This window comes from Candida metapsilosis, assembly GCF_017655625.1.
Source record: "Candida metapsilosis strain BP57 chromosome Unknown scaffold7, whole genome shotgun sequence".
Taxonomy (NCBI): Eukaryota; Fungi; Ascomycota; class Pichiomycetes; order Serinales; family Debaryomycetaceae; genus Lodderomyces; species Lodderomyces metapsilosis.
The window spans coordinates 715,412-729,293 of record NW_027138165.1 but is presented as its reverse complement, the minus strand read 5'-3'; the positions used below and the strand labels follow the sequence as shown (position 1 = coordinate 729,293).

At 38.0% G+C, this 13,882-nt stretch overlaps 8 protein-coding genes across 8 annotated transcripts; 1 reads left to right on the top strand and 7 right to left on the bottom strand. All coding sequences in view use genetic code 12, as the record gives it.

Moving 5' to 3' along the window:
• Positions 1-96: 96 nt before the first annotated feature.
• On the top strand, positions 97-863 carry I9W82_004876 (uncharacterized protein; the record flags this gene model as incomplete). The annotated part of the gene is made up of 2 exons (XM_067693993.1): positions 97-677; positions 845-863. The coding sequence occupies 2 exons, from the start codon at positions 97-99 to the stop codon at positions 861-863; spliced, it is 600 nt and encodes a 199-aa protein (XP_067546359.1).
• A 44-nt stretch (positions 864-907) lies between these two features.
• I9W82_004875 (snoRNA-binding rRNA-processing protein) lies at positions 908-2,023 on the bottom strand (the record flags this gene model as incomplete). Its single annotated transcript, XM_067693992.1, has 1 exon — positions 908-2,023. The coding sequence occupies one exon, from the start codon at positions 2,021-2,023 to the stop codon at positions 908-910; it is 1,116 nt and encodes a 371-aa protein (XP_067546358.1).
• A 1,906-nt stretch (positions 2,024-3,929) lies between these two features.
• I9W82_004874 (uncharacterized protein) lies at positions 3,930-5,033 on the bottom strand (the record flags this gene model as incomplete). The annotated part of the gene is made up of 1 exon (XM_067693991.1): positions 3,930-5,033. One exon carries the CDS (start codon positions 5,031-5,033, stop codon positions 3,930-3,932), a length of 1,104 nt encoding a protein of 367 aa, XP_067546357.1.
• A 591-nt stretch (positions 5,034-5,624) lies between these two features.
• Positions 5,625-7,037, bottom strand: ENT3 (Ent3p; the record flags this gene model as incomplete). Its single annotated transcript, XM_067693990.1, has 2 exons — positions 5,625-6,895; positions 6,962-7,037. The coding sequence occupies 2 exons, from the start codon at positions 7,035-7,037 to the stop codon at positions 5,625-5,627; spliced, it is 1,347 nt and encodes a 448-aa protein (XP_067546356.1).
• A 426-nt stretch (positions 7,038-7,463) lies between these two features.
• Positions 7,464-8,018, bottom strand: I9W82_004872 (SAC3; the record flags this gene model as incomplete). Its single annotated transcript, XM_067693989.1, has 1 exon — positions 7,464-8,018. The coding sequence occupies one exon, from the start codon at positions 8,016-8,018 to the stop codon at positions 7,464-7,466; it is 555 nt and encodes a 184-aa protein (XP_067546355.1).
• Positions 8,019-8,061: 43 nt separating this feature from the next.
• On the bottom strand, positions 8,062-11,361 carry SAC3 (Sac3p; the record flags this gene model as incomplete). The annotated part of the gene is made up of 1 exon (XM_067693988.1): positions 8,062-11,361. One exon carries the CDS (start codon positions 11,359-11,361, stop codon positions 8,062-8,064), a length of 3,300 nt encoding a protein of 1,099 aa, XP_067546354.1.
• Positions 11,362-11,618: 257 nt separating this feature from the next.
• I9W82_004870 (S-adenosylmethionine-dependent methyltransferase) lies at positions 11,619-12,446 on the bottom strand (the record flags this gene model as incomplete). Its single annotated transcript, XM_067693987.1, has 1 exon — positions 11,619-12,446. The coding sequence occupies one exon, from the start codon at positions 12,444-12,446 to the stop codon at positions 11,619-11,621; it is 828 nt and encodes a 275-aa protein (XP_067546353.1).
• A 115-nt stretch (positions 12,447-12,561) lies between these two features.
• Positions 12,562-13,653, bottom strand: HOM2 (aspartate-semialdehyde dehydrogenase; the record flags this gene model as incomplete). Its single annotated transcript, XM_067693985.1, has 1 exon — positions 12,562-13,653. The coding sequence occupies one exon, from the start codon at positions 13,651-13,653 to the stop codon at positions 12,562-12,564; it is 1,092 nt and encodes a 363-aa protein (XP_067546352.1).
• Positions 13,654-13,882: the final 229 nt, after the last annotated feature.

Below are 13,882 nucleotides of genomic sequence, written 5' to 3'. Positions count from 1 at the left end.
TGTAGAGTCTTTCTGTTGTTGAAAACACTCTTTTCTTTGTGAATGCGAAATAGACAAACGAAATTGACACATCTTTTCCCAACACAGCAGAAAGGGATGAAGCTCCTACCATTTATAATACCTGCCGCATACGCTATTCAATGGTTTCCATTAGACTCTAAGGGAGAGCTCCCTCAGTATGAGCCTTATACTTTTGGACAAGAAGTTGCATTCGATTGTATACAACGTAATATCGATTCTGGTGAACACAAGTTTGATCAAAAAAATAGAATCATGTATGGACCATTTCCAATATGTGAGGAAACAAAAAAGCCATTGAGTTTGAAGTATGGAATCAATGAGGACTTCAACTGTACAATCCTGTTTACTGATGAGTTATTTCATTTGTTTCAGCTTTACCTTCATGAAGATGTCCCATTCAGTTGCAGATTACCTTTAAGTTCGGAGGTTGCATCTATAGAGAAAGGAGGTGCTTACGTTCCGTTCACATTCAACTTTAGAGGTACTTTAACTGACTCCCATATCGATGTGGACCATTCCATGAATGTGTTGATCACTAAACCAGCAAGCAAGGATGCCGATCAAAATACATTTATCAGTGCAATCGCATATGGATCAGGGACAAACACTACTAGAGTAGTCATTGGTGATAAGCTTACATTGAACTTTGCAGTGAGGTGGCTAGATCTGTTGCAACCTACAGGATCAACAAAAAGAGAAAATAGATTGCCTTTTGATGGCGGTTTTTACAAGTTCCCATTTCACTTTATTCCAATGAGTTATCAGTTACTATACTTCTACATCGGTTTAACATCCGTTGTTACATCCACATTGGTACTCATAGTTACATACAACTGGATTAGTCTGAAATTGAGAAAGCATAGGTATTCTCCCTTGGATGCGGAATCTAAACGGGATTGATCTTTTTGATGATGGATTGAATTAATGATTTCACTTTTTCATTGCCATCAATTTGCATCAATCTGTTGACGAACATATTGGTTAGCTCCTTGTTTGGACTCTTGGCTTTGTACGCCAAAAACTTGTTAACTGAGAGTTGCAAACCGTCATTAGTTGTTCGTATTGGCAACGTTATGTCAATAAAAACTGTCCTTATGTCATCTGGATACTCTCTTTGAATGTAGTTTAGAACATGATTGTACAAATAATCCCTATCTAACTCCCCAAACTGATCAATTAATTGTAGGAATTTCTCAACAACGTCAAAGCCCATGGCTTTTACACACTCATCAAAGATTGCCAAAAACACATCCCCTTTCAAAGCTGGATTTGTTTCGGGGCTCCCAAGCATGTTCATGTCTGCATCAGGGAGGTTAAGAGTCGTTTCAGCTTGTGGTAAAACCATCATATCATCTGTTTCCTTCTTTTCCTCTGTTTCAGTGAGCAACCCCAAAAGTTTTCTCCTGGCAAGAAGCTTTGAAATATACGTCAATTCAAATTGTGCATAGCTCAACCATAATGTAGTTGATTCTGGGTTGAGCCTTAATCCTCTCTGGAACAATAATCTTGTACCTTTAGCATTTGCATTCACTTCAAACTCATACTTGGCTGCCGACAACCAAGCATCAATATTACGCGGCTGCAATTGTAACAATCTAGAATAGATCTTGTAAACAACTTTGATTGCTCCATTCTCCTTCGCATACGATAAGTATTCCGCCCACAACTGTTGATCACCAGGAAACTTCTTTGTACCCCTATCAAGGATAAACATTATTCGACGAACTCCAGCCCAATCACTTAAACTCGGTTTTGTATCAATTAATCCCACTTTACTCAACCTGGTGTATCTCTTCTTACGTAATTTCTCCAAGTTGTTCTCAAATTCACTATACTTGAGAAAATCTCTTGGTCGACTTCCACGTCCAGTGATTCGATGTTCGAAATCAGTTCTCCTTCTCATTATCATGGTGATCTCATTTTTATCAAATAGCCCCTTGACTTTGAGGTCTTCTAATTCAGGAACCGATTGTTCCAAGTAGTATCTGACCTTGTCTGCCATATCGTGAGATGAGGTTTTCGATGAAGAAGGAGAAAAAAAAAAAAATTCATCGCAAAGAAATTTTATCTCGCTTGAAAAAAGAGAAGACAAATTGATTGTGGCTGCGAAAGCTCAGCTGGAGAACTTTATTCAGGATGTTTTGAGAGGTGTTGCGGCCAGGAATTCAATCGGTAAAAGAAATATGCACCTCTTTGTAGTTAGCTATTTATTGACTTGCTAGCTTGGGCCGTAGTATGAAATTTTCGAAAGAAAATCACTGACAGAAGCGGCTTCAGAGTAAATTATTGAGCAAATTCTGCAGGCTGTAATCTACTCAATCGCTTGGTCAGGTGCCCTGGATTTGCTGGGGATTTTCTATAATTATTGCAGGTAGTACGAACATTTTTTGGTCCAGACATTCAATCGAAACAGACAATTCACGAGGACCTTTCAGTTAACCTATTGATTATGGTATATCGGTGGAGGATATATGTACTTACATGAACAACAAACGTATGTGTGCGGGCATGCGTCAGTTGAGTGCAATGTGTTTCGAAACATTATTTCGACATCCCTTTTCAAACATGTAGATATAGGATATCTGTTCAATAAGCAAATCAATAATGGGCATTTGTAAAGAACAAAACTACAGTCTGTAAAGTATAACTTACCAACTTTGGTTGTGATCTCATGGATGGTTTTATGAATTTTTAAATGAATCATAATTTGCTATAATTTTGGAACAAATCTGAGCAAAAAAAATTACATTGAATGTAAAGACTCTTTACACCTCCAGAATAGCAATAAAAGGGCAATAGAAGGTAATTAATAGTTCAAAGAAGCATTTCAATGGGTTTATTCTAGAAATTTACTTTGTGGCTATCAAAAGAATCGCTCAAATGAGCTTTTGCTGTTGAACTGAACATTTTCTCACCATGCAATAGTTCAGAGTAGCTGTAAACTGTAATTCATACAGATTTGAACATGAACGACTTGTTTTAAGTTCAAGAAGTGTTCTTGCTGATGCGATAAATAGCGGTTTAGACAACTTTTTTGTAAAAGCCCCCTAAAAATTTATGCGTCTTAGGGGGCTAAAATAAAACCATTGCTTTGTCCTAAGACGTATTTCGTACCAAGAATTTGGTATCTGGCGCAGTTGCCAAATTTTACGCTCCATTAGCTAAGAGGTTATAGCGTCGTGCTTATAGGCGAGTTCCGACTTTTGGACTTGACTGTACCAAAGTCTTTTGAGACGCGAAGATCGTGGGTTCAATCCCCACATGGAGCATTTTAATTTTTTTCTTTAGGATGATAGTTTTTTTTTTTTTTGCAGCACTTGTTCTTCCTCTGTTGTTCAAGCACTTGGGCGATCACCATCTACCGCTTCTTCCTCTTTAGCTCTGGAAATAGACACGTATCCATTATGACAACATTGTCCTTGTTGTGAAGTGATAATGCTGCAGCCTTATTCAAGAGCTATAATAAATGATTGTATTACAGATACGTACTGATTATGGTTCAATGAGGCTGTATGTAGGATCTTGAGATAATAAATAGCGAGATTCCATATAGTGTGATCTCTTATAGTGTGATTACTGATATAAGTGGAGTGATACCAAGAACTATAACTAATGGTGTTATCAGAAAATAACGCAATGTGTATCACATAGTAACATATGGTGTTACATATAAGAGGTTTGCGAATATAAATAGAGCTCCTTTTACCGAATATAATTCATCAACATTTAAATATTTGTAGCTTTTATGTGATCCTGACCTCCTCCAAGATTTGCATTTTTGAAAACTTTCTCCTTCAATAAATTACAAAGAAAGCACTCACTGTATAGCAAGCTCACCTGATCATCCACAACAATCCTCTCAATACTTTATACAGCTTCCGTTGGGGTGAGATATTAAATCCCCAGTACTACAATACAACATAATCCTCATTTTGATAAAACACATGCCAATTCTCCTTGATTTCTCCATTCAATTGGAGATTACGATAACACAGCCTATGTATTTTGACTTTCAAGTCATATACTACATTGAACCTTGGTACTAGCTTTGGAATCGTATCTATATCTAAGTTTCCAAAGCTTAGCTCAAGACGATCCAAGTGTCTCATTTTGCGAAGGATTTGTTGTAGATTGATAATTGTAGTCTCTGGATTGAAATAATGAAAAATGAAACATTCGACTTTCTTGAGTTTGAATATATCGCTCACCCAGGTTGCGTCAAACTCTGCAAAATAATAATCATCACTTTTGTCAGAAGTTATGTAGATTTGTAATACATAAGGAGTTGGCCGAACCGCTCTTTGAGCCCGTCCACATTTTATTTGATTACGAATCTTTATAAGCTGAAGCAAAGTTACTGAAACTTTAATATTCTTCATACGCGACATTGTCATTGTTCGTTGTTCACGTAGCCAACTATTAATTTTTGGATTATGGTTATATAATCTGTAATTGAAAAAGGTCGTAAACTGGGAATTTGCATCCAAATTCGATGGGAAAGAAAGTGAAGTATGATAGTATGTCACACTATATTTCTCAAGGCTGAAGAAATGCATCCAAAATGGAACTAAATTGGCCGGTATATCACTGCCATTCCATATAAATAAAAACGGACTGGATGGGTAATACTCCAATAACAATCTCCTCACGTCTTTAAGCTCATAAATGACAAAAGACTTGTAAAATTTCGAATCAATTGGATTGGTTTCAAATGATATAAACACTTTTTGCATAAACTTGCGAGAAAGTGCTGTCCACCAATCGTAAGCTGAGTACTTTTGTCTTCGACGAAGGATAACTTCCTTATTTGATAATGTTGTCATTGATACGATTTTGGTTTCGGAATTTATTTTGAATTGACTTAGGCCATTTTCAACCAAAAGTTGAAACAGTTCTCTTTGGGGAATTAAGTTTAGCCATGGAATGATGGTTTCATAGGGTAAGTCAAGTAAGTAGTTCTCGAATGGAAGGATTTTACAGAGAACTTGTACTGGTAGGTCTGAAAGGTCCATTGTTGGAGTTGATCAAGTTTGGGAGTCAAATTCCACGTTTCAATTAGTTCCTTTTAATACTGCTACTTTTAAAGGAAAGAATAAATATTTCCGATTTGGCGATACCATGGAGCTTGCTTTTTCAGCATTTCAGAGCCTCAAAACTATTAGTACTAAACTAATCAGCCTTCGTCGACTCGTTGGATAAACGAGCATTCACAAGTAAATGAGATTAAGCGTTTGCGACTGTTCGCTTATAGCCGTATTTGCAGCTTCATAGAGAATGCGCTACCTGCTCGCTACCTTCAAGGTATGAATGTAAAGAACGGTTCTGGAGGAAGCCGATACTGGTGACAACGACGGAGATTACGGAAAGCAAGAATACGCATATCTATTATCTGGATACCTTTAGTCGGTTTGAGATTGTATGGAGCACACATTGTGTCATGGATCTTGCGTCGGAGTTGGCCTATCTTATCTTTTGATATCTTGTCGCAAAACTATTTACGACACTGACAACATGAAAAAAAACGAGTCAAACAATCCGTTGAGGTTGGTTAAAACAACGAAACATACAAATACCATTTCTCTAAACACTACTTCTTTTTTTATCTAGAAACTCAATAAATCTACATCGCCTCCATTGTTGTTGTTCGTGTTGGATTGTGTAGCGGGCTTGGGTTGACTGTTTGAACTAAAATCGCCGAAAAGATCATCGTTTTGTGTAGGAGTAGATTTGGCAGCAGTGGAAGAGGGTTTAGCAGAGGTTGATTGGGAGCCACTTGGTTTATGTCCACTGCTTTTGGTCTTTGCTGACAGGAATAAGGATGAAAATGCATCATCGGAGGTAGATGATTTAGCTGGTCCTGTGGATGAACTTCCTGTAGATGTAAGCCCTGAACTTCCAGAGAATACATTTTGTTGAGAAGGGAACTGCTGAAATTGGGGAGTAGCGGTCGTTGTTTGTTGCTGTTGTGGGTGATATAAACTGGACAAGTTGCTTGACAAATTGTTTTGCTTTTGAGGTTGTGAAGGAGCAGCTTGGAAATCATCAAAATCATCATCGTCGTCGTCGCCATTAGTTCCAGCATTCTTTGGAGCATCATCAAGACCTAACAAGTCACCCAAAAGATCGTTTTCAGGTTCCTTAGGCTGTGGTTTTGACTTTGCTGCGGCACCTGCATTCACTCTCGAAGCCTTGGTGGTTGCCTTTGACACAGCTGTCTTTGTAGTAGGTTGCACATCATACTCTTCAAATTGATCTCCACTAGTTCCGGTTGCCCCATTTTGGTATGCCGAAGCTGGATCATCATATCTCTCACCGTACACACCACCATCACCATAGACTCTGCTAGTATATTCATCATCATCAACATCGGTGAATGTGGATGACCCTCCTCCATAGCCAGTTCCGATTGATGAAGCACCACCAAATGCAGCTGATGATACACCTCCAAATTTCTTTTGGTTTGCTCTAGCCTTCTTCCTTTCGCTTCTAATTAGAGCGTCATCATTCAACAAATTAATCAAGGTCTTTGCTCTATTTCTAACATTGATACCTTGATCCCTTCCCTTGGAGTCAATGTAATGGAATGATTTCAACATTTGGATCAAAGAAAGATTCGATCTAACATCATCAATAATTCTTTCACTACCATTTTTGATCAAATAGTCCAACAATTGTAAAGACTTGTAAATTTGTCTCCATTCGTTAGCAGCTTTTTCGGTAAACCTACGGAAAATGAATGCCAAAATCTCCTCTCTTTCTCTATAGTTGTATGTTGCTGAGGCAATTTGTGCCATCAACGTGGTAGGTGCACCCCATGGCTCATTGTTTGTAGCCTCCCTCACCTTTGACTCTATCTCGGTGTAATTCATCGCAACTATAATCATATGTTAGTAAAGAGCCCTCAATACATCAAATGGTTCCTCTATGATGAAATACATACCATTCTGTGCTTTACGCACATAAGCTTTGACCTCATAAAGGTTCAAATTCTTAGCAGCGTCTTTTAAAAGATCCATTGTTATTCTTGCTCAAAAATTTAGCACAGATCAAATCAAATAACTTTTAGATTGTTGTGTCTAGTAGGCTCTATTATAATACTAAAAGTGTCAGTCTCAATGTATTTTCACCTACTTGATGGTGTATGTGTCCGATCACGTTTGCTCTGCTTCTGCTTTGAGTAAGATGATTTTTGTTTTCGTTGGTCTTTTTCAATTTTAGAAAATTATCTCACAAACGGAGAGAGAATGAGAGAAAGACAAAAGAAAGAAAATTTCTTAGTGACGGCAATAAATGGAACAGAATTTTCCAACTTCGGCTTTAACACTACAAACAATTAAAGTAAAAATCTATTCTATTTTTGTATAAACACAACTATGAAAATAGCACAGAGCAGGTTTACTCAGAAGTGTATTATTACAAAGTCATAAGTGTAACAAAATATTCTATTTGTCTTTTGAGTCCTTTTTGTGATATTTGTCTTTAATACTGGCGGTTAATCTGCGCAACTTTGTAAGTTTGTCATCATTAGCACCAGTTGAGTTCTCAGCATCTTCCATGAAATTTCTCTTGAAAGATGTATTTGGGGTACTTTCCTGTACTACACCTCTACCAAAACCGTTTGGAATGGAGTTGTTGGACATGAAGGATGTGTTTAATATTGTCGAATCTCGACTAATAATGCTAGAATTGTACTTGTTCCCACGCTGAGCAATGATCTGGGCCAACGATCTGTTTGCAATGTCAGTGCTATTTGTAGTTGCATTTGCAAGTCTCGTTGAAGGGTATGGGTTGATTGTGCGATTGAGATAGTCGTATCTTTCAAGTTTCTTTGCATTCTCCATCATCTTGTTGTTCTTTTCAGGAATGCTATTGGGCGCAAGTTTTGCCTGTTGATTGCTCAAAAGTTGATTCTCTTGTTTAATTCTCTGTTTTTCTCTTGATTTAATAGCATGCTTTATTCCTCTGGCACTGAGCTCGCCATCAAAATCCTTTGCCATTTTCTTCACCGACAGGGAAAGTACATTGCTGATACTTCCTCGTTCATTGGCCATATCGCAAAAATATAAGATTCTTTAAGGATTTTGCAGAAGCATATTGCTGCAAATTGAGTAAATTTACAGCTTCAGCACTTGTCATTCCTGATTGCGTGATATCCCAAAATAGTATAAGAATACTGGGTTTATAAAACCCACACCTTTCACACATTGAAATTATCTTTTTCAAAACCCTCGCATCTCTTGTTAACTTTTGTTCAATGCCTTCACTGGACTCTGAACACAATCCACATTCGAATAAAATAAAACTGCAGTCTTGAAAAAAGTCCTTTGTGACAAATTCTTTTCTTGGAAAACTTGTGATATTCAAATCAACCTTATCACTTTCCACATTGTTTTCATACACCATAGTTTTTAAATTAGGCCTCAACCCAAACTTAGCTATCAACCATTTTGAATACTCATTCTCCCAATCTTCCACCACCAACAACCACTTGAGTTTCACATTCTCCTGCGCTATGCTAAGCGAAACCTTGGAGTTACACGTGTCACCAAATTTCTTCAAATCCAAAGGTTCCCACAATTGCTTCATCTCCGCTTGTTTCTTCACAAAATCTACTTGTGTTGCATCTCGCCTATGTTTCTTGTCGATGGAATGTAGACTAGACAATTCAGTACTCGATTGCCTTTGTAATGTATTTCCAAATGTAACTGATTGAAGCTCAAGCCTTTTAGCTTGTCTGGACCTGTATGAATTTACACATTCTTTGGCCCTCTTGACAAACCGAAGAGCTGCACGTTTCTTGACAAAAATATCTTGCATATAAGCAGCGGCAGCATCCAATGTACAGTGATATGCACTCTCTGCAACAAATGCTGAAAATAACTCTTCTTCCAAAGTTTTGATTATATTGAGACGCTGAACTTCTGCATTGTGTCTATAAAGAATATTCCCCAAAATCGATTTTGTCTCCAAATCGACAGTATTAACCAAGCAGTCACGCACAATTTCTTCTATTGCCTTTCCAAATAAACGATGATCGGCCAACTTATTACTAACCTTTGCCGATATTGGGGGCTCTATTTCAGGAATAGGGGTTTGAGTAGTCATTTTTGGTGTCTGTTTAGTTTGATCAAGCGAAAAAGCTACTTGAGGTTTTGTTTCCACTTGAATGGAACTTTCCTTCTGGGGAAGTCCAACCTGTGGAGTTGCAAATGGCTTGCTAAAGGAAAAGTCTATCTTTGGCTTGTCGATGCCTTTCTCTTTTGAACTGGTCGAGGTTTGCGCAATTGCATTATTATTGGTTCCACTAGCTGTGCCAAATTGGAATGATGATGGTGCAGGTTGTGATGCTAACGGCGCGGTTGCTTTTGAGCCAAACTTGGGTGCGGCGGATGTCAGTGGTTGCGGAAAAGCATTATTTGGAGGAGGTTGTGCTGCACTCTGTGGTTGCGGTGATGAAAACTTAACCTCAGCTGGCTTAAATGCATCAGCAACGGGACTTATTGCAGGGAATGTCGAAGTTTTTCTTGAAAACCTATTAGCAACAGGGTTCGAGACACTTCTTTTCGCTGGAGCTAGTACATTATTCTTCGATTTCAAGTGGAAGGTCACGTTTGGCCTACCGCTATTGATGATTCTCTTCAAGTCGGTCCCTTTTAGCTTTCGGTCTAATTGCGACGAATACACTGGCGGATACTTTGGTTTCTCGTAAAATGAATTGAGTTTATATTGCTTTTCGAGTTTATCCTTATTAAATAAATCAACCAACGTCTCCCCATCTTCAATGACAACATCAATCTCATAGTACTTTAAAAACTTCATAAACTTGTCACTCAGATCGAATCCAAGTAAGTTACGAAGAGTACCCATTGGGTAAGGTTTTCCACGCGTATGGAAACTCCTCGACATTGCTTTCAACGCATAAAATCTGATCTCACTGAAATGGGTTTCAAGTAAGCACGCCATTAACAATGGAGTTGCATCACTGTATACAACTCTGAAAAACTCCACGTATAAATCCAATGCACCAATTAAGTTAGTTACACCACGTTCAACAATATTATTCTGTGAAATGATCTTTCGCAAATTCAACGCCAATTGTACTCTTTCATCACGGTAAATGTGTTCTGGTAGATTTTGTATCTGCCTCTCTAATTCTGGATCACGAATATGGCTAAGTAAATGATAAGCACGAAATTCTGCCTCATTCGGCGAGCTACCTCCATTGTTTCTGACGTCCTGATATATTTCCATTAAAGTTTGTAAAGCTTTATTAAATTGTTCCAACTCCTGTTGTTGAGAAAACTCGACATCGCTTCCTGCCATTATATGAAGTGACAAAAGATGTATCCTCACAATCCTTTCATTACAATCAACAGCTTCTGGCCCAAAACTGTTTTGATAAGTAAAGTCCTGTCTAATTGACCTTGTCCTGTCCCATAAAAACGAGTGTGATTCTGGTAGTTTATCAACCACATTGTCTATCAAATAATCCAATGTATTTTTTAAAATATGAGGCGGCCTTACTTCAGATGGTAGTGGTGGTGGTTGACCGGCGGCCGGTCTTGAAAATGCCTTCACGGCTTTCTCCTTTGTTATCTTATTTGTCAGTGGGTCCCTCTCCAATACATTGACGTTATTTTCCAACTGTCTTCGTACTCTTTCAAATACGGGACACATGTCCAGACATGTTCCTTGGAATGCAATCGCCTCGTTTAAATGCTTTGCTGTATTTTCAGCATCAACGAGCCCCAAACTTTCCATTTCTTTCCGTTCCGTTTCTCGAAGTTTTTGTAAATCTTCATATAACCCTTGGTAGTCTTTACCTTGGTTTGCTGTTTCCATTTGCTCCATTTTGATTTGGTTTTGTTTGTCCCAATCATTTTGTACAAAAGCGGGAGTACTGAGATACTTTGGTTGAGTTAAGAAGTAATTGGGAGTCGGTCGTGGTGGTATATTCTTTTGCAGTTTTTGGAAACCAAATGCTTCAGGGTTAGCAAATAATGGCCCCGTTGAAAAAATTTCTTCGCTTGAAAAGTTTTGATAATGAGCAGATGGTTGTTTGTCACTCTTCTTTGGTGAGGTTTTGCTATTTGTAAACTGGCTTGTATCTTTTGAGTCGGATGATGCATTTGTAAATTTTTTTGATTTTCTCATAGGGCGGAAAGGCTGATCCGTTGATGCCATGGCATTGCCGAATTGGCTTCCATTACTATTAAAGGCCGTCGTTCCATTTAATGTGTTTCCGTTTGTCAATGTTGGCTTTAACTCTTTGTTGGTATTCGCTTGAAAATTGCTTGTGTTGTAGGCCGTTGGCGTTCCACTTTGAAACGTAAATGACATGATTTTGTAAAGTTTATATACAAGATGATAATGCAAATATAGACCCAAGATAGTTCATATGCCTTGTGAAATGCTTGCGGTGGGAAACTACTTGATGTAACAGTGTTTCTACTCAAGGCTAGGAATTGATTTTTCTCGATTTTGATGATGATTTGCGAAAGCTACCATATATAAGCACAAGACATAGGTGAAAGAGAATGACCTGAGCTCAATTATACTACCGAAGCTAGGTGATTCTTAGATTCATTTTTTACTGTCTATATATCTTTCACAACGTAGTAAATCTGATAGCCTGCTTTGAGTCCATCACTCAACAAGTTTGATGGTACCACATAGGTGCTTAGCCCATCTGCATGTACCAATTCCGTGACAAATCGTTCAATTGTTATTGCATCTCGCAATTGAATAGCAACTAAAGCGTAAGCATTTTTATGTAGTAGGGTTTGAAGTGTATTTATAAATGGTCCAACCAAAAACTCATTGTATATTGTATCACAAGCAAGTAGTACATCCACCGGTCGCTTTTCAACAATCGATAGATTGTAGCTGCCACTTTCAACGTCTTCCCAGTCAAACTCAATTACATCTATGTTGATGTTCAGTTTCAGGGAAGAGTTCGGTAAAGTTGAACTTTTGTAGCTGGGCACGTTGGCAGCAATGTTTTCCTTTAAAAGCTTTAGAATATGTTTCTGATCAGTTGCAATATAATGGTAGACTAGTTTCAGCAAGGTTGATGCACATATACCACCCACACCTGATCCCAATTCCAAAAGTACTTGTGATTTGGATAACTTGAAAGGGCATATAGGTGATAGTAGCCAATCTGCTACATGAACTGATGTACTCCAACATATATATCCTGTGGTGCTTGTAGTTTGTTTAGATGACAATTGTGATATTGATTGTCTTACATTGAGATCAATGTTACTTTCAGGAATTGAGATGGTTACATTATCTGAGTTCTTATTGACAAATCCTAAATTGTTTGGTGGTGCATTTTCAGAATACAATTCAAAAATATGTTCATCCAAATTGTCGTCTGTAAGTTTTACCAATTGTGAATTGAAAACTGAGCTGTGTGACATGGTGAGGACGGCAGATGCAGAGAAATTCCGTGGGATTTGCGATGCGAGCTGCGACCACAAAAAAAAAGAGACAAAAAACTCACAAACTTTAATCTCTATATACGTTATTTATCTCCTAAATTAAGCCCTTGGCGTTCAAGATTTCTGCAATTAAAATACCAGAACCAGCAGCTCCAATGACTGTATTATGTGACAACACAACCATCTTGAAGTCCAATAATGAGTCTTCTCTAATTGTTCCCACAGATACACCATATCCGTTATCTCTCTCCCTATCCAATCTTGGTTGAGGTCTATCTTCTTGTTCCAAAACGTGTATAGTTTGCTTTGGTGCCGAGTGACAACCCAATTTCGCAGCATCGCATACGTACTCTCTCAATACATTCTTAACATCCTCAACTGATGGTGGAGGTCTCTTAGCAAACCTAAGCGATATACATTCAGTATGTCCATCAATAACAGGCACACGGTTACATTGAGCACTAACCTTCATATCCTCTTCAGGAATATTCACAACTTCAGTTCCCTCTTTATTAAGTAATCCGAGAATTTTCTTTGTTTCCCATTCCAATTTGTCCTCTTCTCCGCTAATATATGGGACAATATTGTCCAAGATATCCATTCCAGATACACCAGGGGAGAAACCAGCACCAGAAATGGCTTGTAATGTGGTGGCAGTCAATGCATCAATAGGACCAAATTTTTCCACCAATGGTTTTAATGGTGCAACCAAACCTGCAGTGGAACAATTGGAAATACAAATGAGATAACCAGTCTTTTTTCCTTCGGCCTTGGATTTTTTAACTTTGTTTTCAATGATATCCAAGTGTTCTGGGTTTACAATTGGAACAACTAAAGGAACATCCTTTTCTCTTCTATAGTTTTTGGCATTGGAAACGACAGCTAATCCTGCTTCAACAAACTTCTTTTCGACTTCTCCAGCGACATCTGAATCCAATCCCGAAAACACAATATCACATTCCTTGAATTTGTCTTCTGGCTCACAAGTTTGTACAACTACGTTTTGTGCTGATTCTGGTAAAATGTCAGTTTGTTTCCAACTGACGGCATCCTTGTAAGACTTTCCCGCAGATCTTGATGAGGCTCCTAACGCATGAATTTCAAATTCTGGATGCTTTGATAATAATAGTATAAATCTCTGACCAACAGAGCCAGTAGCTCCTAAAACACCTGCTTTCTTTGCCATTGTATAAGGTATACTTAATGAAGAAGAAGAAACGTGAGACCTTTGTCTATATTTTTCAAATTCAAAATTTTTTGTTTCTTTTTTTTTTTTATGAATCATAACTAATCTTTTTGTGTCATATTACTAACGGCAGACGGCCGGTAGCGGTACAAAGTGTAATCAGTTGTAAAAGACCTGCTATCACCATTTTACCTCTATATTGAGCCTAATTGCAGAATGGTTGGTTCGA